This window comes from Spea bombifrons, chromosome 3 (assembly GCF_027358695.1).
Source record: "Spea bombifrons isolate aSpeBom1 chromosome 3, aSpeBom1.2.pri, whole genome shotgun sequence".
In the NCBI taxonomy this organism is placed as follows: Eukaryota; Metazoa; Chordata; class Amphibia; order Anura; family Pelobatidae; genus Spea; species Spea bombifrons.
This window is the reverse complement of record NC_071089.1, coordinates 43027220-43051081: the sequence shown is the minus strand read 5'-3', so window position 1 is coordinate 43051081 and position 23862 is coordinate 43027220. Positions and strand designations below refer to the sequence as shown.

The 23862-nt window shown below is 42.8% G+C and overlaps 1 protein-coding gene across 3 annotated transcripts in view; it reads right to left on the bottom strand.

The window, feature by feature from the left end:
• LRP11 (LDL receptor related protein 11) overlaps positions 1–23862 on the bottom strand; it is a 106886-nt gene that overhangs the window by 79687 nt on the left and 3337 nt on the right. For all 3 annotated transcript variants that reach the window (XM_053460875.1, XM_053460876.1, XM_053460877.1), the window contains exon 2: positions 16326–16483. In XM_053460875.1, the coding sequence (XP_053316850.1) occupies positions 16326–16483 (158 nt within the window). The remainder of the gene's footprint in view (positions 1–16325; positions 16484–23862) is intronic.

The window sequence follows — 23862 nt, the reverse complement described above, 5'->3', positions numbered from 1 at the left end:
TTTGGCTTGAATCTGGAGGCTGTCTGTGTGCTCTCACTCTGCAGGACATTCTATTGTATGAGTTCTTAATTACGGTGACCAACTTGGCAGGGATGCTCACTGTCCAAGCAGCTTCTAGAGAGTCTCTTGATCCACACTGTCAAACGCCTTCTTAGTCAACAAAGTTGATGTACAATGAGGATGTCACGCCAACTTGTGTAGTACATACATGGACTTGCTACCCGGTAAAGATGGTATGGCCAATTTCAGTATGAGAGGGGTTAATTTGATTGTATAGGGCCCCCCCCCCCGCAAGGTGTCAAATGCTACAAAGAAGGTGCTGCTATGTCTAGGTCCAATGTAAACAGACACCATATGCCTGTACCCACAATCAACTGAAGCCCAAGCGAACCTGCATACTTCGCTAAAATCCCTCAAAGCCTGCAATACCCACCTTCATATTCCCCACAATCAACTGAAGCCCAAGCAAACCTGCATACTTTGCTAAAAGATTTAACTCAAGCTGCCTCATATCTCTGGAATCTACTCCCAATGAACCTTCAGCATTCACCTTCCCTCCCAACATTCAAGAAACATCTCAAAACCCACTTCTTCAGAGAAGCATACATCTTAGCTGCTAGAACTTCCTTGTTATTGATACAACCACCACACTACCTCTCACCCTTTCTCTGTGCCTTATGTTTGTCACCCCATTCCCTCAAGATTGTAAGCTTGCGAGCACGGCTCTCTCTACCTAATGTATCGGTTTGTCTTAGTCTGTCAGTTCTTGTCTTGTCATACCCCTTGAATTTATGTATTGTAGTAATCGCTGCGTAAACTGTTGGCGCTATATAAATAAAAGATAATAATAATAATATGCCTGTATCCCCTCATAGCATATCAAAAGCATATCACTATCTAAGTGACCACTAGCAGTCAGGAAAACCATTTCTTCCAGGGTCCTATCCAACACATACATCAATAATAACCCATAGATTCATAATCACACTTCTGTGCATATCTAGAACCCTACAAGAAGCATACCCTACAAAAGGAATACAAATATGGCTAGTACAACGTAAGCTGTTCGGAAGAAATTGGGGAGTCTGTGGTATTATGTCATAAGTAGCATGTGTGACATATCTATGGACTTCATAATTTACAAGAAATTCAGAAATGCAAGAATTATTGCTGTGGTGAGCACAGAAGGGACAATAAAAAGAAAAGGAGTTATTTTGACTGATATGTTTCCACAACACAAGGGGGGGGGGTCACTTATGGATCCTATAGGTACACCTTCCCTCCGCTTATACCACCTCTGGGCCAGTGTGGAAACTCATGATGAACTGGAAAAAGTATACATTTAATGATAGGAAATTGGACCCCTTGGGTATTTGAAATGCGTTTATTTTAACTCTTTCCAAGTTGAGATTTTTGAGAAGCTGCAGAGCTAATTTTAGCACTTGCTCATAATAATACATTTATTAAAAAAAAAAATTATTTTATTCTTTTTTGGAATTTTTTTTTTTTTTTTTTTTTTTTTACATTTTGCTGGTACTGGATGGTTCCTCTGGTGACATCACTGCATAATTATCTTTAAATATTTGTATTTATGTTTTAGCTATTTTTTATTATTTTTTTAATATTTTACTAATCACATTGTGATTAGAAAGCTGGGCTCCCGCTTACTCCGATAAGGGACAACCCGGACTTTCCTCCTGGTATGGGAGTGGACCTATTTCTCGATGTGGCCGCAAGGGGATTGGTTGGGATCCGGGCGTATCTGACCCCACGCGGTCTGAAGCCTCTGGAGGATTTGCTGTCCTCGGACCAACCTTCGCTCCTGGTGAGGTTCCGTTATGCCCAATTGTGTAACTTTTTTCGATCGCTAGCACGTAAACACCAGGTTCTTAGCGATCTCACCCAATTTGAGACGCTCTGCACTGCTGAACAGCCTCCAGCTCATCTCCCTGCTATAAGGCCTGCTCCTAGCGACTGTATATCCGACCCTCCCTCCCTCATGTGGGCAAGTGGGAAACATCTTTACGTATTGACTTCACAGAGGAACAGTGGGAGAAGATCTGTGTCCTCACACATCGCTGCTCTCTCAGTAATAGGGACCAGGTGTTATCATACAAATTATTAGCTCTCTGGTATAGACCCCCATCTACAACTGCTCAATATAACCCTAATGTGAAAGATGAATGTTGGCGATGTGGAGCGTCTCCATGTTCCTTACTACATCTTTGGTGGTCCTGCCCGCTCTTGCTCCCTTTCTGGAGTGACATCCACTCCCATGTTCAGTCTCTTACTGAAAAGCTTATACCTTTCTCTCTTGAATTTTTCCTTCTTTTTCACATGCCCTTTTAAATCTCCTGGTATAAATCCTCAGTGATTCGTCACTTATTATCAGCTGCGAAAGCACACATCCCCTTCCTTTGGGGTGGCCCAACCCCACCTATAATTTGGAAGCGAGTCCTCAAGGAGCTGATACATTCTGCAACTGATAGGCCTGAGAAACACCACCGCATTTGGTTCCATTGGGTGCACTTTCTCTACGGCCCCCTCATTCGTCATACTCCCTTCCCATTCCCCCCCTCTCCTTTTTATTTTCTGTACCCTTCTTTTGTAAACACTCAATGAACACTGATTTACCCAGAAAGCTGGGCTCCATTGACTTACATAGTTGAATGCAGTACCTGTATTTAACCTGCAAGTGGAGCCAAGAGGGTCTGGAGAGACCCTCAAGCGAACTTTTTCTTCTTTGTTTTTTTACACGACGCGCCGCCATCTTGCGAGTGGCAAAGTGTGTCGCAGTGGCGGTTGTGACCACTGTCCGGAGCGGTCACAACGCGTCCTGGTGTAGGTGTTTAGTGTCGCTGAATGCCTTGCTATCAAGGCATTTCAGCTACACCATTGAAGTTTAGGAGGTGATCGTTGATCGCCTCCAAAACTCTTTTAAAACAGGGAAGGCTTTCAACAAATTTTTTAAGTTGTGAGGTCAGGCACTGATTTTGGACGAGAAGGCCTGGCTCGCAATCCCCGTTCCATTTCATCCCAAAGGTGTTCGAAGGGTTTGAGATCAGGGCTCTGTGTGGGCCAGTCAAGTTCTTCCCCACTAAACTCATCCAATGAGTGGGGCACATTTAACCTGAAATAGAATAGGGTCTTCCCCAAACTGTTCCCACAAAGTTGGAAGCATAGCATTGTATAAAATGTCTTAGTATGTCCTCTTTCCACTGCTGTTCATTTTCACCGAATAAATATTGAAAACTTGAACGCTTATTTGGTAGACTGGAAAGAAAATTCCGACAAGCATTTCTTGCAAGCTATGTATATTCTAGTACAATGTTTACTTAAAGTGAATACTAAACCTGTAGTGGGCCCTGATATATATATATATATATATATATATGGCTATGTGTGTGTAAACTATAAATAACAAACAAAAAAATCTTTTGATAAAAGGTTTCTTTTTAATGTGGCAGGAGCAAATGTTTTAAATTACCAAATCATAGATTATTGTATAAAGATTTAATGTGCACTAGGACAAATGACTTCTGATTTGTTATTTCTAAAATCTCCATGCTGTTGAGCATGAATGGAGCTGTAATCCCACAATGGCTACTGTGCTGCATCTTGAGTTGATTGAGCACAGAAGATACCGTATGTATGCAAAAACATAAAATTTTCTACTAGTGTGTATATATTATAATATTTTAATGAATGATCTGATGGGTATAAACATAACTGTTTTATGCTGCTCATAATTTAAATACACTTATTTTCATCACAGCATACTGTGACACAAGGTCTGGTAAAGTGGTAGATGGCAGGTATATTAGACCAGCCTTGGTCAATAGTAGTCTGCCTTAAAATATGTTTGACTACAAACTGCACTAGTGGCAGTTTGCAAAACATGGTAAGTAGGGCTGAAACAACTAATCGATAAAATCGATAATAATCGATAATGAAAATCGTTGTCAACGAATTTCATCATCGATTAATCGGATCGATTTTTATCGATTATAAAAAGAGGTTTTTTTCAGAGCAAATGCTCTGAAAAACTCCTCTCCTTATATAATCCGACCTCAAACAGAGATCGGATTATAACACCAGAATCCAGATCCCCCGCTACGCTGCAGGGGACCTGGATTCCCCTCACTGTCGGCCGGTCTCTCATTTCCGTCTCTCTCCCCCTCCCATCTGCCTCCTCCCCCCTCCAATACATCACTCTGCCTCTCTACCCAGCTCCGTTACTGAAGGCACTTTCCCTGCAGCTTCATAGAAGCCTCAGTGTAAGTGAAGGGCAGTAACGGAGTCTGTCTGTGTGATGCAGACCCCCACCGGCTGACAGAGAATCATCCTCTCTGCATCGCACAGACAGCCTCCGTCACTGCCCTTCACTTACACTGTGGCTTCTATGAAGCTGCAGTGAAAGTGCCTTCAGTAACGGAGCCGGGTAGAGAGGCAGAGCGGTGTATGGGAGGGGGGAGGAGTCAGAGGGGTGTATGGGAGCCACCCTCCAATACACCACTCTGGCTCCTCCCCCTCTCATACGCCACTCTGCCTCTCTACCCGGCTCCCTGGTGTCTTGTCAGAAACGGAGGTTCACAGGAGGCAGAGTGGAGTATGGGAGGGGGGAGGAGGCAGAGTGGAGTATGGGAGGGGGGAGGAGGCAAAGTGATGTATGGGAGGGGGCGGAGCCAACGTGATGTATGGGAGGGGGAGGAGGCAGAGTGGAGAATGGGAGGGGCCAGAGTGGTGTATGGGAGGGTTGGAGCCAGAGTGGTGTATGGGAGGGGGAGGAGCCAGAGTGGTGTATGGGAGGAGGCAGAGTGGAGTATAGGAAGGGGAGGAGCCAAAGTGATGTATGGGAGGGGAGGAGGCAGAGTGGTATATGGGAGGGGGAGGAGGCAAAGTGATGTATGGGAGGGGAGGAGCCAAAGTGATGTATGGGTGGGGGAGGAGGCAGAGTGGTGTATGGGAGGGGGGAGGAGGCAGAGTGGAGTATGAGAGGGGGGAAGGAGCCAGAGTGGTGTATGGGAGGGGGAGGAGCCAGAGTGGTGTATGGGTGAGTTATAGTGGTGTATGGGGGGTATTATGAATTTTTAGGGCATATAGGGGGTATAAGACATATCGATATTAGGCATATCAGGGGGGCATAAAACAAATCTGGGGGTAAAAGGTATATCAGGGGGCTCAGTTGCATATCACTGGCATATAAGGAGTATAAGGCATATCAGGGGGCACAGTGGAATCTGGCATATAAGAGGTATAAGGCATATATGGGGGCAGAGTGGCAAGCTGGGGGTCAGATGTGCATAACTGGGGGCAGTTTGGTAAATAAAAAAATTTAAACAAGGCTTTTTTCTCAGTTTTTATTAAATATGAAAAATAGTTAACATATGAATTAATATTTACTAATAACTTTGTATTAAAACCTAGTTTGAGAAACACTGTGTTTGGGTTCTTGTAGCTTTTATTATTATGTCAGTAAAATAAGAAGGTGAATAGAGAGAGGCCATTGCAATAAAGAGATGAAAGTGTAAATTGTACATTTTTTATTGCAATTTTTCTTCAATTTAAAATAATGTATTTTTTTATCCGATTAATCGAAAAAATAATCGGCCAACTAATCGATTATTAAAATAATCGTTAGTTGCAGCTCTAATGGTAAGGGTCCCTGGGGCAGAGCATCTGGAAGAGCAGGGTGGGCCAGTGCTCCAACAGCACTAATTGCTGTATTGATCCAGTCCAGAGTGTGCATTCTGGACAGGAGCTCCACAGGTGTGGACTAAGTAGCAGCTCACCTGTGGTTGATTTATTAGCAGGCAGAGGGTAAAAGGAACTGAACCTGATTCAGAGAGGAAGCCACTGTTATGCCAGCTAGGAGAGCTGATAAACTGAGGGGTGGTTTCTCTCTGCAAAGCCATATTGATGGTAACTTGTGACCTGTTTTGTCCTAAGCAAAGACTGTTATTCTGCTTACAACTGCTGCTGTTTATTCCTTTAAAATAAACATTGAAGCTGAGCTGGATGTGTCCTGGACTTCATTTACCCTAGAAGACTGTGGTTACAGCCAAGATCCTTGACAAAAATCCCAAGGAAAAGGGAGGCCTGTCACATATGGTGGAGAATGCAGGTATCCACGTAAGTCTGTGGGTAGAAGTCAGTTACAGCTCAACATGGAAGATATTATCAAGGCGTTGATCCAATCCACCACTGTGCAACAGGAGGCTAACAGAAGAGCTACAGAAAACAGTGCAGTTCTGCAGCAATTGGTACTGACCCAGGCAGAGAATGCTAAACTCCTGGCCAAAGCACAAATAGAAAGCACTGAATCCTTAGTGCAACAGATTGCAGTGGCACAACTTGAGGCATTTAAAGTAACCCGTGAAGAGCAGCAAAATGCTACCCGTGTGCTACAGCAGGAGATCCAAGCTATTTCTGAAAAGCTGGACTTGGACCCTGAGGCGAGATCCCCAGGACCAAAGATGATTCGGGCAAGCCACTACCTCCAAAAGATGACTGCATCAGATGATGTTGAAGCCTACCTTCTGGCATTTGAACGCACAGCAGAGAGAGAGAAGTGGCCGGCTACCGAGTGGGCAAGTGTACTGGCACCGTTCCTGAGCGGAGAGCCGCAGAAGGCGTACTATGACCTAGAGCCTGCAGAAGCAAGCGACTACCGAAAATTGAAAGCTGAGATCCTGGCACGTCTAGGGGTGACCTTTGCAGTACGTGCCCAAAGATTCCACTCATGGGCATTTTCCCAGGACAAAGCTGCAAGATCCCAAATGTTTGACCTCATGCATCTGGCCCGGAAATGGTTACAACCTGAAGTCAATTCACCTAGCCACATTGTGGAAATCCTAGTGATGGATCGATTTTTGCGTGGTTTACCAGCAGCCCTGCGTCGGTGGGTCAGCCAGAGTGATCCACATACAGCAGACCAGCTAATTGCCTTGGTGGAAAGATATGTGGCTCCAGGAGAACTGTTGAGCCCTGCTTCACCAGATAAACCCCGCAGTTCTAAGCTCAAGGATTCTGCAAGACTTGGTAAGACTGTTCTGGGTTTAAGGGGGGCTGAAGAACCACAACTATATTCTCAGGACACCAGGGACAATACTCCAGGACTCAGAGGGTTAACCAGACGTAATAGGCCTGGGAGAGGAACTAATTGGGGGTCAGACTATGTTGTGAAGTGCTTTAGATGCAATGAGGCTGGTCATATGGCTAAGGAATGCCCCTTGAAGGATGAACCTATGGAGTGCAATATGGGTGAAAATGAGGGAATGCATTCATTTTTGTTTAATTGTGTTGCGTCTATTAACAATGACTATGATAATAACCCTTATTGGTGCTATGTTAATGTGAATGGAAAAATGTCTAAAGCATTACTTGATTCAGGAAGTATTGTCACATTAATAGCAGAATCTGTAATACCCTATGTGAAGTCTGATCATGTACAAAAAGTGGGAATTATCTGTGTTCATGGGGATAAGAGAGAGAGTATCCCACTGCAGAAGTAAATATTGGAACCCCCGTATGGTTCTCTAAAATACAGAGTGGGTGTAGTACCTAGACTATCCCAGCAGGTGGTAATAGGTAGAGATTTTCCCCATTTTCTAGAATTATGGGCCTCTGCAGAAAAGAAAGGCCAAAGCTCATCAGAATTTAACCAAGCTGATGAGGATTATGTGTTTCCTTTTGCCAATACCGAATTGGATTTTGACCAACGGGAGAGACACCAGGGCAAATCTTACTACCCTAAACCAGTACTAGTGGGGGATAACCCAGTACAAACTAGTGAGGAGCCGGCTAATACTGCAAAGAATGATGACTTATTAGACATAGGGATCAGTCCTGGTAACTTTAAAAGCGCCCAGTGGGAAGATCCCACTTTAGTTGCAGCCCAAAACAATATAAAGGTTGTAAATGGGGTTGCTGCTCAGCCAGGAGAAGCACTGTCATTCCCTTATTTTGAAACGTTAAATGACCTAATCTACCGTGTAGAAAAGAAAGCTGCAGATACTATTAACCCCTTAACGACAATCCCCGTACATGTACAGGGTTGCCGTGCAACGTGTTAACGACAATGCCCGTACATGTACCGGCTGCCGTTAAATAGCTGCATCGCCGCGATCGGCGGCTTTGCAGCATCCATGGAAGCCTCACAAGTGAGGCTGACCGTGGATTCCCCGGAAGAAAAATGGCCGCCGCCGCACCGATCATCAAAGATTGCGGCGCCCGGCTAAAACTGCTTAGGAAGCGATTGGAATCGCTTCCTAAGCATAAACTGTGTTGCTGACATGCCTCAGTATCGAGGCATGTAGCAACACTAGCCCCCTACCCCGATCGCCTTGTGATTGCTCCGAGGAGCAACCACAAGTGCCATCCTGTGAATGACGTTGCCGTCATTCACAGGATGGCATTAACAATAGATCTGAGTTCACAGAGGGTCTATCCAGACCCTCTTGAGAACTCTCGAGCTCCTCCAGCAGGTTGAATGCAGGTACTGCATCCAACCATGCAAGGTCAATGGAGCCCAGCTCACTAATGAGAGTGGCTAGTAAAAAAAAAAAAAAAAAAATTTAAAAAAACATTAAAAAAAAACATTTGGTCAAAAATGTTTAAAAAAAATTAAAAAAATATGGTAACATGTAAAAATCCCCACTGTCACCAAAAAAAAAGAAAAGTTTTTAATAAGCAAGTCCTAAAATTCTTTATCTTTACAAAAATTCCAGCATGGAAAGAGTTAAAATATTGGCATTACAAATGCCCATAGGGTGTCTAGTATTAAAAAATATATGAGTTGATGGGGTAAATTGAATTGGCCGGGTTCAAAGATGTCCCAAATATGGGACATGGGGCAGATGTCTAAATGGCAAAAAAATACACACCTCACAAAGGCGGCCTTTTACCTCCCAAATAACCCTACAAACCCATGCATGGGGGGTATCACTGCGCTCAGGAGATGTTACTGAACACATATTGGGGTGTTGTTTGACACGGACATACACCAGGAGCAATAAATTTATACCTGAAGTACAACATGTGTGAAAAAAATACAAAAAAAATTTACTACCATAAAGTTTCACAAAGGGTGGTGGTAAAATTAGTGCATGGAAAGGGTTAAAATACCAGTATTTCAGATACCTTGGGATGTCTAGTTTTCAAAAATATATGACTTGATGGGGTAAATTGCATTGGCCGGCTTCAAAGATACCCGAAATGGCGCATGGGGGGAAGAATTACCAGATTTGGAAAAAAAGGTTTTGAAATGGCAAAACGCTACCTGTATTTATTGCCCCATAACGTGCAGAAAAAAGCAAAAAAACATAAAACCATTGGGTATTTCTAAACTCAGGACAAATAGTAGAATCTATTTAGCAGGGTTTTTTCATCTGTTTTTGCAGATGAGTAAAAGTTTTCTGTTTAAAAAGTGAGAAAAAGTATTTTTTAACAAAAAATCCCCATATTTTATCATTTTTTTTATAGTAAATTAGATATGATAAAATGAATGGTATCTAAAGAAAGCCCTGTTTGTCCTGGAAAAAACAATATATAATATGTGTGGAAGCACGAAATGAGAAAGAAGAAAATCACAGCTAAACAGTAACACTGAAAAACGTTAAAAGAGCCATTGTCCCGCAATATACTACGAGTAAAAACCCCTATTGTCCTTAAGGGGTTAAGCAGCTGTTGGTTCCACAGGCTTTCCGTAATATAGTATTGAAGTTGGCTCACAGCCACATACTAGGAGGACACCTTGGAGTTGATAAAACCAGAGAGAGAGTCCTTAAACGTTTTTACTGGCCTGGAGTGCTTGCTGCTATAACAAACTATTGCTCTTCATGCCCTGAATGCCAGCACAGGGCCCCGTTCAAGGCTTTTCGTAGTCCACTAGTTCCCCTACCTATCATAGATGTGCCCTTTGAAAGGATCGCTATGGACTTAGTAGGGCCACTGATAAAATCCGCTGGAGGGCATCAGTATATACTAGTCGTTCTGGACTATGCAACGCGATACCCTGAAGCCATACCCTTACGTAATTCTTCCGCAAAGTCAATAGCAAAGGAGCTAATGCTGATGTTTAGCAGAGTGGGTATCCCCAAAGAAATCCTGACGGACCAGGGGACCCCTTTTATGTCCAGGGTCACCAAAGAGCTATGCAGATTCCTGCAGGTTAAACACCTTAAGACCTCAGTATATCACCCACAGACTGATGGTTTAGTAGAAAGGTTTAATAAAACCCTTAAGAGTATGTTACGTAAAGTAATTGACACTGACGGGAAAAACTGGGACTTTTTATTGCCATATCTAATGTTCTCCATTAGGGAAGTTCCGCAGGCCTCCACAGGCTTCTCTCCTTTTGAATTGTTGTATGGGAGGCATCCCCGTGGAATGCTGGATATAGCTAAAGAGACCTGGGAGCAGGAGAGCACACCCCACCGGAGTGTAATTGAGCACATAACTCAAATGCAGGATAGAATGGCTACTATTCTACCTATTGTCAGGGAACACATGCAGAAAGCCCAGCAGGCTCAGAAAAACAGTTATAATCGTAATGCTCGAATCAGAGTGTTTCAGCCTGGAGACAGGGTATTGGTACTGGTCCCTACAGTAGAGAATAAGTTCCTGGCAACTTGGCATGGACCATACGAGATAATTGAGAAAGTGAGTGACGTCAATTATAAAGTTAGGCAACCAGGTAGAAGAAAGCCTGAGCAGTTGTATCATGTAAATCTGCTGAAACCTTGGAAAGACAGAGAGGTCTTGGTGGCTTTAAAGCCTTCAGAGCCTCCTAAGGCCGAGCCAGAGGTAAATATAGCCGAGACGCTATCTATGCATCAGAAGCAAGAGGTCAGGGATTTTATCAGAAGAAATAAGGATGTTTTCTCTGTAGTCCCAGGAAAGACTAATGTTATCAAACATAACATAGTGACAGAACCAGGGAAGAGGGTTAATCTCAAACCCTATAGAATACCTGAGGCCCGGCGGGAGGCTATAAACTTAGAGGTCGAAAGAATGCTAAAACTTGGAGTCATTGAGGAATCCCAGAGTGACTGGAGCAGTCCTATTGTATTGGTGCCAAAACCTGATGGCACATGGAGATTCTGTAATGACTATCGGAAGTTGAATGGCATCTCAAAATTTGACGCCTACCCAATGCCAAGAGTTGATGAGTTAATAGAAAGACTGGGTAAAGCACGCTATCTGACAACTCTAGACCTGACAAAAGGTTACTGGCAAGTCCCTCTCACGGACCGGGACAAAGAAATAACAGCCTTTTCAAAACCAAGTGGCCTGTTTCAGTACACTATATTGCCATTTGGATTACATGGTGCGCCTGCCACATTCCAACGAATGATGGACAGAATTCTTAAACCCCATACTCGCTATGCCGCTGCTTATTTGGATGATGTTGTCATCCACAGTACAGACTGGGAATCCCATCTTCCAAAAGTTCAAGCAGTGCTTGATTCTATCCGCTCGGCAGGTTTAACTGCCAATCCTTTCAAATGTACTATTGGTTTAGAAGAGGCTAAGTACTTAGGATATTCAATTGGGAGAGGATTGGTTAAACCGCAAACTGCAAAAGTGGAAGCCATACAAAAATGGCCACAGCCACTTACGAAAATTCCGGTTGATAACAGATCACGCACCTTTGACTTGGATGTGTCAAAACAAAGAGAAAAACTCCAGAATTACAAGATGGTTTTTAAGTTTGCAATCCTTTAATTTCACAGTGGAACACAGGGCAGGCCTCAAACAGGGAAATGCTGATGGGCTTTCCAGAGTACATGCTCTGATGTCCATGGTCGCTCAACCCCTTAGGTCTGAGCTGGGGGGAGGATATGTGACACAAGGTCTGGTAAAGTGGTAGATGGCAGGCATATTAGACCAGCCTTGGTCAATAGTAGTCTGCCTTAAAATATGTCCCAGGCAGGGCCGGCCTTTGGGGTGTGCGACCTGTGCGACCGCACAGGGCGCCACACTCCAGGGGGCGCCGCCGCGGGGTCCGCCGCCGCCGCAGGGTCCGCTACCGCCAGTAGCGTACCTAGCGGGGGGGCGGTCCGCACCGGGTGCCGCTCATCAGGGGGGCACCCGGCACCCCTCCAGAGACGGACAGTAATGTCCGCCGCTGGAGGAGCAGGCTCGCAAGGGAGCGGTATCGGAGGTCTTTAACAGACCTCCGGCTCCCTTGAGTGATTTTAAGCCGGTTCAAGGATCTCCCTTGAACCCGGCTTAAAATCGCTCAAGGGACCCGGAGGTCTGTTAAAGACCTCCGATATCGCTCCCTTGTGATCCGTGCGGCAACAGCTGCTGTGCGGCGGGGTTTGTTGTCAGATCCCGGCGCACAGCACTGAAGCCGCGCCCACCGCTGTCCGTGCCCTCTGACCCGGAAGAAGACAGAGAGGACAGAAGAACTGAAGAAGAAGAGGAGGAAAATAAGCTGTAAGGAGAAAAGAGGAAAGGTAGGAAAGCATTCAGTGAGAGTGAGAGTGGATTGGTATGTGTGGATTGGTATATGTGTGCATGAGTATATGTGTGGATTGGTATATATGTGTGTGGATTGGTATATATGTGTGTGGATTGGTATATATGTGTGTGGATTGGTAAATATGTGTGTGGATTGGTATATATGTGTGGATTTGTATATGTGTGGATTGGTATACGTGTGGATTGGTATACGTGTGGATTGGTATACGTGTGGATTGGTATACGTGTGGATTGGTATACGTGTGGATTGGTATACGTGTGGATTGGTATACGTGTGGATTGGTATACGTGTGGATTGGTATATATGTGTGTGGATTGGTAAATATGTGTGTGGATTGGTATATATGTGTGTGGATTGGTATATATGTGTGGATTGGTATACGTGTGGATTGGTATACGTGTGGATTGGTATGTGTGTGGATTGGTATATATGTGTGGATTAGTGTATATGTGTGGATTGGTATATATGTGTGGATTGGTATATATGTGTGGATTAGTGTACGTGTGGATTAGTGTACGTGTGGATTAGTGTACGTGTGGATTAGTGTACGTGTGGATTGGTATACGTGTGGATTGGTATACGTGTGGATTGGTATGTGTGTGGATTGGTATACGTGTGGATTGGTGTATGTGTGGATTGGTATGTGTGTGTGGATTGGTATGTGTGTGTGGATTGGTATGTGTGTGTGGATTGGTATGTGTGTGTGGATTGGTATATGTGTGTGGATTGGTATACGTGTGGATTGGTAAGTGTGTGAGAGTGATGGGTGTTATGCTGTACCATTTCCAATGTCTTTTTCATGATCTAATTATGCTCTAAAAGTACATCATAACTCCCATCACTCTATACTGTTCCATACAGTGGCAGAGCTGGGAGGCAGAGGCCTTGCACCCCCACCGCAGGACTCCTGAAAGGTAAGTGAACTTCAAAGAGGGAAAGGGTAGATAGTTAGGAGGGGGTAGATAGGGAGAAGGGAGTGAGGCAGGGGAAAGGGGGTAGATAGGGAGAAGGGAGTGAGAAGGGGTAGATAGGGCAGAAGGGAGTGAGAAGGGGTAGATAGGGCAATCATACTCCTATCATGCCAAGTCTGCGAGTACATCCTGGAATCTGGGTATGCCTGGGCATGATAGGAATGTGATTGCTGTTAATCATATATATATATATATAAAGTGTTAGATTTCTTTATGGTGTGAGGGGGTCATATTCGGTTTTGGCCAGGTAAATGCTGCACTTTCGGTTTCAGTCCAGAATTTGTTTCGGTGCATCCCTACTACTAAGCCAGACAATGAAGTGGTAGGCCTACACCACATCAATGTTTGTCGTAGTATATAGTGATTGGGATTTTGTTACAAGTTTTTATTCCTTTCTTTTTTTGGGATGGGGGGGCGCCAGAGGAGTAGTCCGCACAGGGCGCCAGAACACCTAAGGCCGGCTCTGGTCCCAGGGAAAGATGTTTGACTACAAACTGCACTACTGGCAGTTTGCAAAACATGGTAAGGGTCCCTGGGGCGGAGCATCTGGAAGAGCAGGGTGGGCCAGTGCTCCAACAGCACTAATTGCTGTATTGATCCAGTCCAGAGTGTGCATTCTGGACAGGAGCTCCACAGGTGTGGACTAAGTAGCAGCTCACCTGTGGTTGATTAATTAGCAGGCAGAGGGAAAAAGGAACTGAACCTGATTCAGAGAGGAAGCCACTGTTATGCCAGCTAGGAGAGCTGATAAACTGAGGGGTGGTTTCTCTCTGCAAAGCCATATTGATGGTAACTTGTGACCTGTTTTGTCCTAAGCAAAGACTGTTATTCTGCTTACAACTGCTGCTGTTTATTCCTTTAAAATAAACATTGAAGCTGAGCTGGATGTGTCCTGGACTTCATTTACCCTAGAATACTGTGGTTACAGCCAATATCCTTGACAAAAATCCCAAGGAAAAGGGAGGCCTGTCACAATACCTACACTGACAAATTGAATTTATATGTAAACAATTAACCAAATATTCATACTCCTATAAAAAATATACTGTCTAAAGCTGTACTAAAGTTTATTGTTAGCATACCATTAAACTTATACATTTTTCCCACCTAAAATGTATTGCAAAATTACTGTTATAATAGTTACTGCATAATACATTGCAGGTCAACCTCTCTAATAGGTCGTTCACTTACACAGTGATGGAAGGGTTCCAGATGACGACATTGCATGCTGCCAACAGCTTCATAGACAATCTCTTTTGTTCCAGACCTTTTTGGCACTCAAATACAGTTAGTGCTATAACAAAATAGTAACCTCCTTAACCCCTTCAATCCCTTACGGACGTACCGGGACGTCCAAAAAACGCCTCTTGAGAAACCCCTATGGACGCACACATCCCTGCTGCTGCACGGGAGATCAGGCTGTCCTTTGACAGCCTGGACTCCGCACTGACAGCAGAAGCCGGCATCGCTGTTACATTTCAAACTTCCCTTCCGGGTTGCGTCACTGCTGACGTACCCCGGAAGTTTAGGGGATATCCTGTCCTCCGATGAACTTCCGGGCTACATCAGCAGTGACGCAACCCGGAAGGGAAGTCTGAAATGTAACAGCTTTCCGGCTTTCATGCACAGACGCTGCGATCTCTATGCACGTCTGTGAGGACCGTGAGGACAGTGTGATCAGGGCAGGGCAGTGTGATCAGGGCAGGGAGATCGCGGGGAGTTGAGTGAGAAACCATGTCTCTCATCCCCCCCTGTCTTGAAACAGAGAAGCAGAAAAAAAAAACTTTTATTAATTTAAAAAATAATAAAATAATTAAAATAATAATAAATAATAATAAAAAAATTATAATGTGAGCTAAGTGATGTCATTGTGAGATCACTGGCATGTCGAGGAGGTCCCTAACAGTACCTCTAACCATTTTTGTGTAAAAAAAAAATATATAAAAAAAACACAAAAACATTTAATATATAAAAAAGATAATCATAAAAACTTAAAAAACATTACATCCCATTGCCCTAGCATAACATCTAGCCAGTATAACCCTCCTGCCCCCGTTCACAACCCCCAAACCCGTGTTTATGCTCCCTGGTGCTGTGAAAGTATGGAAAATCTATATAAATTAGGTATTTCTGAAATCAGGACACCTGAACTGATAAAGTTGAAGGGGATTTTCCATCACTTTACCTAATTTTGTGAGGATTCAGAGGGAAAATTAAAAAAAATATTAGTTTTTTTCTCTAATTGTTGCTAGTTTTTACTAAATTTCTCATTCTAAATTTTCAGCTAATCATCCAACTATGGTATCAAACGAAAGCTATATCTCTCCTTGAAAAAACAATATATAGTTTACATGGGTACACTATTCACAGGAAAGGAGAATAATCGCTAAACCGACATACCGCAAAAATGGCAAAATTGCTCTGGGACTTGAGGTACCAAAAACCCCTGGGATTGAAGGGGTTAATACAAAGCCTTTCAAAATTACATCAAATTGACTAAAGTTGCATGCTTTTGTGATAAAAACAAACTATCAAGCGATAATGACTAAGGAGATTAAAACTGCTGATCACATCCAATTTATTATTAAATAAATTAGTGAAGCAAACGGTTTATTTCAAAAATCAAATCAATATTCCCTGTTAGGGAAACTGCTTTTTACTTACTGAATGCCAGTCTCCTGATTATAACTCAGCTGCAAACTTTTTTGTCACTACCAGTGTGTTTCAACAATGAACCCAACAGAACACTATCTGTAACATAGGCCTACTAATCTGCTACACGTGCTAAGGTGCTGTTTTAATATGCAGTGCCATTCAAAGACAAAAATGGCATTACTGGTCATTTTAACAGTGATCTGGAATACCTTCATTTCAACCAGTGAATCCCCACGAAGCAACGTCCAATCGTATCCGACGATGGCATGGTCATCTGTGCTTCCACGTCCATCCAGAATAAACCAGTCAACTGGCAATTGAAGTACTACATCCTGCCCTGCATTACTGTGTGGAGGTGTATCACTTTCTAGAAGACAAAACGTTATATGAAATGAATAACTAGATTTTAGAAATTACACATAGTTTAGTTCCCTAATTAGATTTTGTTTCATTTAGTCCTCCCTTTCATTTAGTCCTCTACTGAAACCAGGAAGCATTAGTATGTACATATGCAGGTCTGGACTGGCCATTTGGCACACCAGGCAAATGCATGAGGGCCGCTGTACAATAACATTTAGTACTCACCAGACCTGTACTCACAGCACTCTCCATACTCACCACTCCGGCAGCAGATACTCAGCCTCAGACTGGATATGTCCGGTTGTGTGCTACGTGAGTATTAGTGATGTCCGGATCATGAACGAATCGTTCATTTGATCCGGTTCTTTTTAGTGATCCGGATGAATCGGTTCACTAGACTGAACGATTCATTTGTAGCGGTTCAGTCTGTGAATCATGCAGCTGTAACCTGATCCTAGAGCTGTGAGTCATCTGCAGAGCACTCAGACACAGACTCTGGGGTCAGGTTACAGCTCATTAATTCACACAGGAACGATGACTCAGAGTCAGAGAGTCGTTCAAAGAGTCGAATGATCCGAAGAGTCGAATGATTCGAATCTTACAGGGATCCGGATCTTACAAGGATCCGAATCTTACAGAGATTCGAATCATTCAGAGAATATTACTGATACCATACTTTTATAAATAAATACATTAATAATGTTCACTGCCCCCAGGATTTAGATTCCCCTGAGTTTGCCCCCATTTACCTATAACTGCACCTACAGTTAACTTTATTAAATTAATTAAATTAACCCTCAGTCATCAGCATCAAATTAACCCTTATACCCCATCAACCATAACTGCCCCTGAAATTAACCGTAAAGATCCCATTAACCATAACGGCCCCTGAAATTAACCCTAAAGACCCCATTAACCATAACGGCCCCTGAAATTAGCCCTAAATACTCCATTAACCATAACTGCCCCTAAATTAATTGCATATACTCCAGATAAATTACCTAATAAATTGGTATGGTTGATGGGGTCTTTAGTGTTAATTTAGGGGCAGTTATGCTTAATGGGGTGTTTCGGGATAATTTAGGGGCAGTTATGCTTAATGGGGTCTTTAGTGTTAATTTAGGGGCAGTTATGCTTAATGAGGTGTTTAGGGTTAATTTGGGGGCAGTTATGCTTAATGGGGTCTTTAGTGTTAATTTAGGGGCAGTTATGCTTAATGAGGTGTTTAGGGTTAATATGGGGGTAGTTATGCTTAATGGGGTCTTTAGTGTTAATTTAGGGGCAGTTATGCTTAATGGGGTGTTTAGGGTTAATTTGGGGGCAGTTATGGTTAATGGGTTGTTAAGGGTTAATTTTAGGGGCAGTCATGGTTGATGGGATGTTAAGGGTTAATTTTAGGGGCAGTCATGGTTGATGGGGTGTTTAGGGTTAATTTAATGGTGAGGGTTAATTTAATGAATTTAATAAAGTTAGCTTAAGGTGCAGTTGCAGGTAAAGGGGAATGTAAATCCTGGGAGCAGTGATTATTAATGTATTTATTTATAACAGTATGGTGATATTCTCTGAATGATTAGAATGCCAATGAAGGCAGAGAGTCGTTCAAAGATCCGGATCTTACAATGATCCGGATCTTACAGTGATCCGGATCACTCGCAGTCCATGCAAGCATTTGACATGAAAAATGGCATTGGGGCTACATTTTAAAAAAAGACATTATTAAAAACACAGAATCAATATGAAATTTGGTAGTTTCATCAATAATGAAAAGCACAGAGTCCTTCAACAGTTATAAAGCAAATTATGATAATTATAGTAGGGCTGCAACTAGCGATTATTTTCCTAATTGATTATTTTTTCGATTAATCGGATAAAAAAAAACAATATGCACATTTTTTGTTTATTTAACCCCTTAAGGACCGGGCTTATTTTTTCTTTTTGTGCTCATGTTCAGCTGTAATTTTCTCCGCATCAATTTAGTGTACCACACAAGTTATATATTGTTTTTTTTCAGGACAGGATTGGCTTTCTTCAGATACCTGAATTGATCGTATTATCTTATTTACTATGAAAAAATAAAATAAAACATAGTGAACAAAACACCATGTATGACTTTTATTTGAAAAATATTTTATTCACCTACAAAAGCAAGTAAAAAAAACTAGCTAAATAGATTCTACTATTTGTTCTGAGTTTAGAAATACCCAATGTTTTAATATTTTTTTGCTGTTTTTTGTAAGTTATAGGGCAATAAGTACAAGTAGCGTTTTTTTCAAAAAAAATTCTAAGCACTGATCTACAGCAAAGGAGGGGTAAATGGTACCTAACAATAATATAACATATAAAGTAGGGCTGCAACAACTAATCGATAAAATCGATAATGAAAATCGCTGCCAATTAATTTTATTGATTATAAAAATACCCCTCATTATATAATCCGTTTCAGTGACTCACAGCAGCAGATCCTACTTACCAGTCCCTCCCTGCAGTAACTGTGACAACTGGCCCCGCCCCTTCCTTCTCCCAGAACCACATGGATGTGACACTCATCTAACTGTAAGTATAAAATTAATATTTGGGCTGTTGAAAGTTAGGGGAGGTGGGGGTTAGTTTAGGGGCAGTTATGGTTAATGGGGTGTTTAGGGTTAATTTAGGGGCAGCTATGGTTAATGGGGTGTTGAGGTTTAATTTAGGGACAGTTGTAGTTAATGGTGTATTTAGGGGCAGTTGTGGTTGATGGGGTATTTAGGCTTAATTTAGAGGATGCTGTGGTTGATGGGGTCTTTAGGGTTAATTTAGGGGATGCTGTGGTTGATGGGGGTCTTTAGGGTAAATTTAGGGGATGCTGTGGTTGATGGGGTCTTTAGGCTTACTTTAGGGGATGCTGTGGTTGATGGGGTCTTTAGGGTTAATTTAGGGGATGCTGTGGTTGATGGGGTCTTTAGGGTAGTTGTGGTTGATGGGGTATTTAGGGGTAGTTGTGGTTAATGGGGTGTTTAGGGTTAATTTAATGATGAGGACTGAGGGTTAATTTAACAAAGTTAACTTAAGGTGCAGTTAGAGGTAAAGAGGGGGCAAACTAAGGGGAATCTAAATCCTGAGGGCAGTGAAGATTAACCCAGTACTTATTTATAAAAGTATGGTGTCAGTGTGATGCGAACAGGTCTGTGACTCTATGAGGGGAGGGCAGTGTGGCATGTTTGGGGAGGACGGAGTGGTGTATCAGGGTGTATAAGGCATATCTGGGGCCACAGTGGCATATGTGGGGGTAGAGTGGCGTGGCATATGTGGGGGTAGAGTGGAGTGGCATGTCTGGGAGGCAGTGTGGCATGTCTGGGAGGCAGTGTGGCATGTCTGGGGAGGATGGAGTGGTGTATCAGGGGGTATAATGCATATTAGGGGCCACAGTGGCATATGTGGGGGTAGAGTGGCATATGTGGGGGTAGAGTGGAGTGGCATGTCTGGGAGGCAGCGTGGTATGTCTGGGAGGCAGCGTGGCAAGCTCCAATGTGCATAAATTGGGAAATGCATTTTATCAAAGTTTTTTTTATTCTGCTGTTTGTTTTTAACATCATTTGTTAAATTATTTTAAATAAATGGAAAATTTACATTAATTTTTTTTATCCGATTAATCGAAAACATAATCGGCCAACTAATCGATTAAGAAAATAATCGTTAGTTGCAGCCCTAATATAAAGTATAAAAAGTGCACAAACAGCAAAAAAGTGCTGATGTGCAATATCACTGCCTATGCAATGATCATATGGAAGGGGTTAAAGTAAAAAGAGTGGCTCTTAGGCTAGATTTCCACTTGTTTTTTTTTTGCTAAAAACGCCCATAAAAACGCCAATAGCGCCACCTGGCGTTTTTTTAGTGAAAAACGGCTGCAGCCAGATGTTAGCTGTTCTTCAATAGGAAATCGCAAAATGCCATTTCCACTTGGCGTTTTTCTGTTTGGCGTTTTTTCAGTCCTCTTTGGCGTTTTTCTGCTTTTTTGGGCTCTGTGGCAGTTTTTCAAAATCGCAGCATGTTGACACTCTGGCGTTTTTTGCAAGAAATCTTGGCGTTTTTCTCCAATAGAAGTCTATGGGAGAGAAAAAACGCCATGAAAAAGCCATGTGGGTTTATTGCCTTGGCGTTTTTTATGGCGTTTTTTCCACAGTTACAATGCAGAGGATGGACCCAGTATCTGTGTGTCCTACGAGAAATAGGCTGAAAACAAACAGTTTCACACAAAACAAAGTCCTGGACTGGTTCATATTGAATTTTACACCATTTGGAACAAACATGCCATTACAAACAAACATACCCGACGCATCAACTGGATCCTGCGTGCCAGAAGCAACAGCAAACAATTTTCACCATCATTTGGGGCCAATCTTCCCAGAGGAGCAGACATTCGGAATAAAGCATGCCTTACAAACCACAGAAAAGAGACACAAGGGTCTACCAAGTAAATGACATCAGGAGAGGGCAGATACTTGCCATTTATCCTAATCCCTTTTAGCTGGGTGAAACTTCTAACTTGTAAAGGCTGGAAAAACTGCCTAAGGTTAAAAAAAGCAATTTCCACAGAAAGGCTAAAACGCCAGAAAAAACTCCAGAAAAAACGCCAAAACGCAGGTAAATGCAGTGGCAGTTTTCTTGGCGTTTTTCCTGGCGTTTTTCATCAAGAAAAAAACGCAGGACAAAAACCCAAGTGGAAACCTAGCCTTATAACAGCCTTTGTGGGTTTTTTTTTAATAATATTTTATAAAAGTATACCTGCTTTATCACAATCTGTCGCTCTCCCTCACTAAAAGCAAGTGATGAAGAGAGGCAGATCTTTACCTGTCAAAGGCAAATGTTTATAAACATTGCCTTTGACTGGGCAAATCAAGATCCTGAGTGATCTTTAGGCTTGGGGCGTCTTTGATTGCTTTCTGAACTGATTTAACCCATGACGGTTCAGGACCGTCAAAGGTAATTCTCAGACCGTTTTTGCATGATGGCCCTGAACCGTCATCGGCCGTTAAGGGGTTAAAATAATTTAATGAACAAACTGGGTGTTAAAAACAAACAGCAGAATAAAAAAACCTTAAAATTCACATTAATATCTGTCATCGTATCTCATTATGACAATGGCATTTCTCTAATCACCGTCCTGATATTTGCTGACATAATAATAAAAGCTATATTTTAAAAGGTACAAGAACCCAAACATAATATTTCTCAAACTAGGTTTTATTACCTTAAAAAATATTAATTCACATGTAAACTTTTTTCATATTTAATAAAAACTATGAGAAAAATGCATTTCTTGTTATTATTTCCTTTTATTTTCCAACCTGTCTCCCAGTTATGCATATTCGCCCCCGGTTATGCATATTTACCCCCTGTTTTGCCACTCTGCCCCCAGATATGCAACTCCACCCACACATATATGCCTTATAACCACCAGATATGCCTTATGCCCCCTACATGCCACTCTGCCCCTCTGATATTCCTTATATCCCCCTATATGGCCTTATAACCCCTGATATGTCACTCTAGTGCAGGGGTGTCCAAGTTTTCTCTGCAGTGGGCCACTTCATCAGAATTGTATATGTGCGCGGGCCGCACTCATATGGCCTTTAATAAAATATGCAGATTAAAATAAAATAAATGACACAAAAACTTTACTTTTCCTCTCACTGATTTCTGGGCCTAGAAAGGTTTGTGACTACAAATTCAGGATAATTAAAAATGAAATACTTCTATTTATTCTAGGGATGCACCAAAATGAAAATTCTGGACCAAAACATCCACAGTTCACTTAGCCAAAACCAAAAATGACCCCTCACCTTTATAAATAATAATAATAAAAACTCACATTTTTAATAAAAGTAGGAAACACACCACAATTGGACAAAAAAAATTAGCAATATGACTTGGCACACACTCATTCATTCATATACTCATTCATTCACAAATTAATTCCCTCAATCATGCATACTCATTCAAACACCCTCCCCACCCCCTTACCTGCACTGCAGCTCCTCGATGCCGCTCACAGACTTCAGCAGAGGGCGCGGCCTCCCTCTGCGTTCTCTGGTACTGCACAGAGGAAGCAGGACTGGAGCAGAGTCATGTGATGTCACGTGAACTCTGCTAGGTTCCGCTTCCTCTATGCAGTACAGAGGACCCTCCCACAAGTAAGTAGCAGGGCTCGAGGTGCGGCCCGCGTAAGATCATTTGCGGCGTTTCTATGGGGGGGGGATTTCTTCATTATCGGTCCCCCCGCATGAGTTACTGGGGGGGGGGTCTGGCCGCATTTGGCCTGCGGGCCACATGTTGGACGTCCCTGCTCTAGTGGGTGAATGTCTACGCGATGTGCGTAGATAAACCTAAGAACTAAATATAGTATACCTAGAGTAAAAGAAATGACACCGTTAATGCCATTACAGGAAACAATTGTAACAAGGAAAAATACACACTAAACACAGTTTATGAGTAGCTCTATAATCATTACGTAAGCAATGTTGTGATTTTAATAATGGAATATAATTTAAATGTTTCTAAACAGTCTAAACATAATCACTTTGTGGCAAGTAGTACAATAAAGTGAATTCTTAGATTACTACACAGGTGGACAACTATTTCAAGACACTGTATGTACCCCAATAAGCTTTTGTTTTTTTAGTAATTTATTGTAGGGCTGAAACAACGAATCGATAAAATCGATAATAATCGATAACAAAAATGATTGATTCGTTGTTGCAGCATTCGGCTCGCTTTACCTCTTCTGCTACTTGCTCTGCAGTCTCCGCCTTCAATGAGTTACGTGACCTCGCTGAGCGCCGGATGTGCTTGAATTAAGAAATGGTGTTGGTCTGCAGTATAAAGTTTTAAACTACTTGAAGGTTGGAACGAGTCCATAGCTGAGGTAAGTGATTCTCTACGTGCGAGTGTCTACGTGCGAGGCAAAGTGAGAGTGGGGGTGCAGGGCAGAATAGGGGTGCAGGGCAGAGTGGGAGTGGGGGTGCAGGACAGAGTGGGAGTGGGGGTGCAGGGCAGAGTGAGTGTGGGGGCAGAGTGTAGGTGTAGGGCAAAGTGCTGGGGCAAAGTGTGGGTGCTGGGGCAAAGTGTGGAGTGCCGGCATGGGCGTAGGAACCCCTAAAAATCTGGGGGGACAGCATTTCCCCCCATCAGATCCCCACTTTCTCCCCATCTCTCACACTATCTACCCCCTCTCCCCCTTCTCACACTATCTACCCCCTCTCACACTTTCTTACTATCTACCCCTCCCTACTCACATTATCTACCCTCTCCCTACCCCCCTTCTCACTAGCTACCCTCTCCCTACCGCCCCCTTCACACTAGCTACACTCTCCCTACCCCCCTTCTCACCAGCTACCCTCTCACTACCCC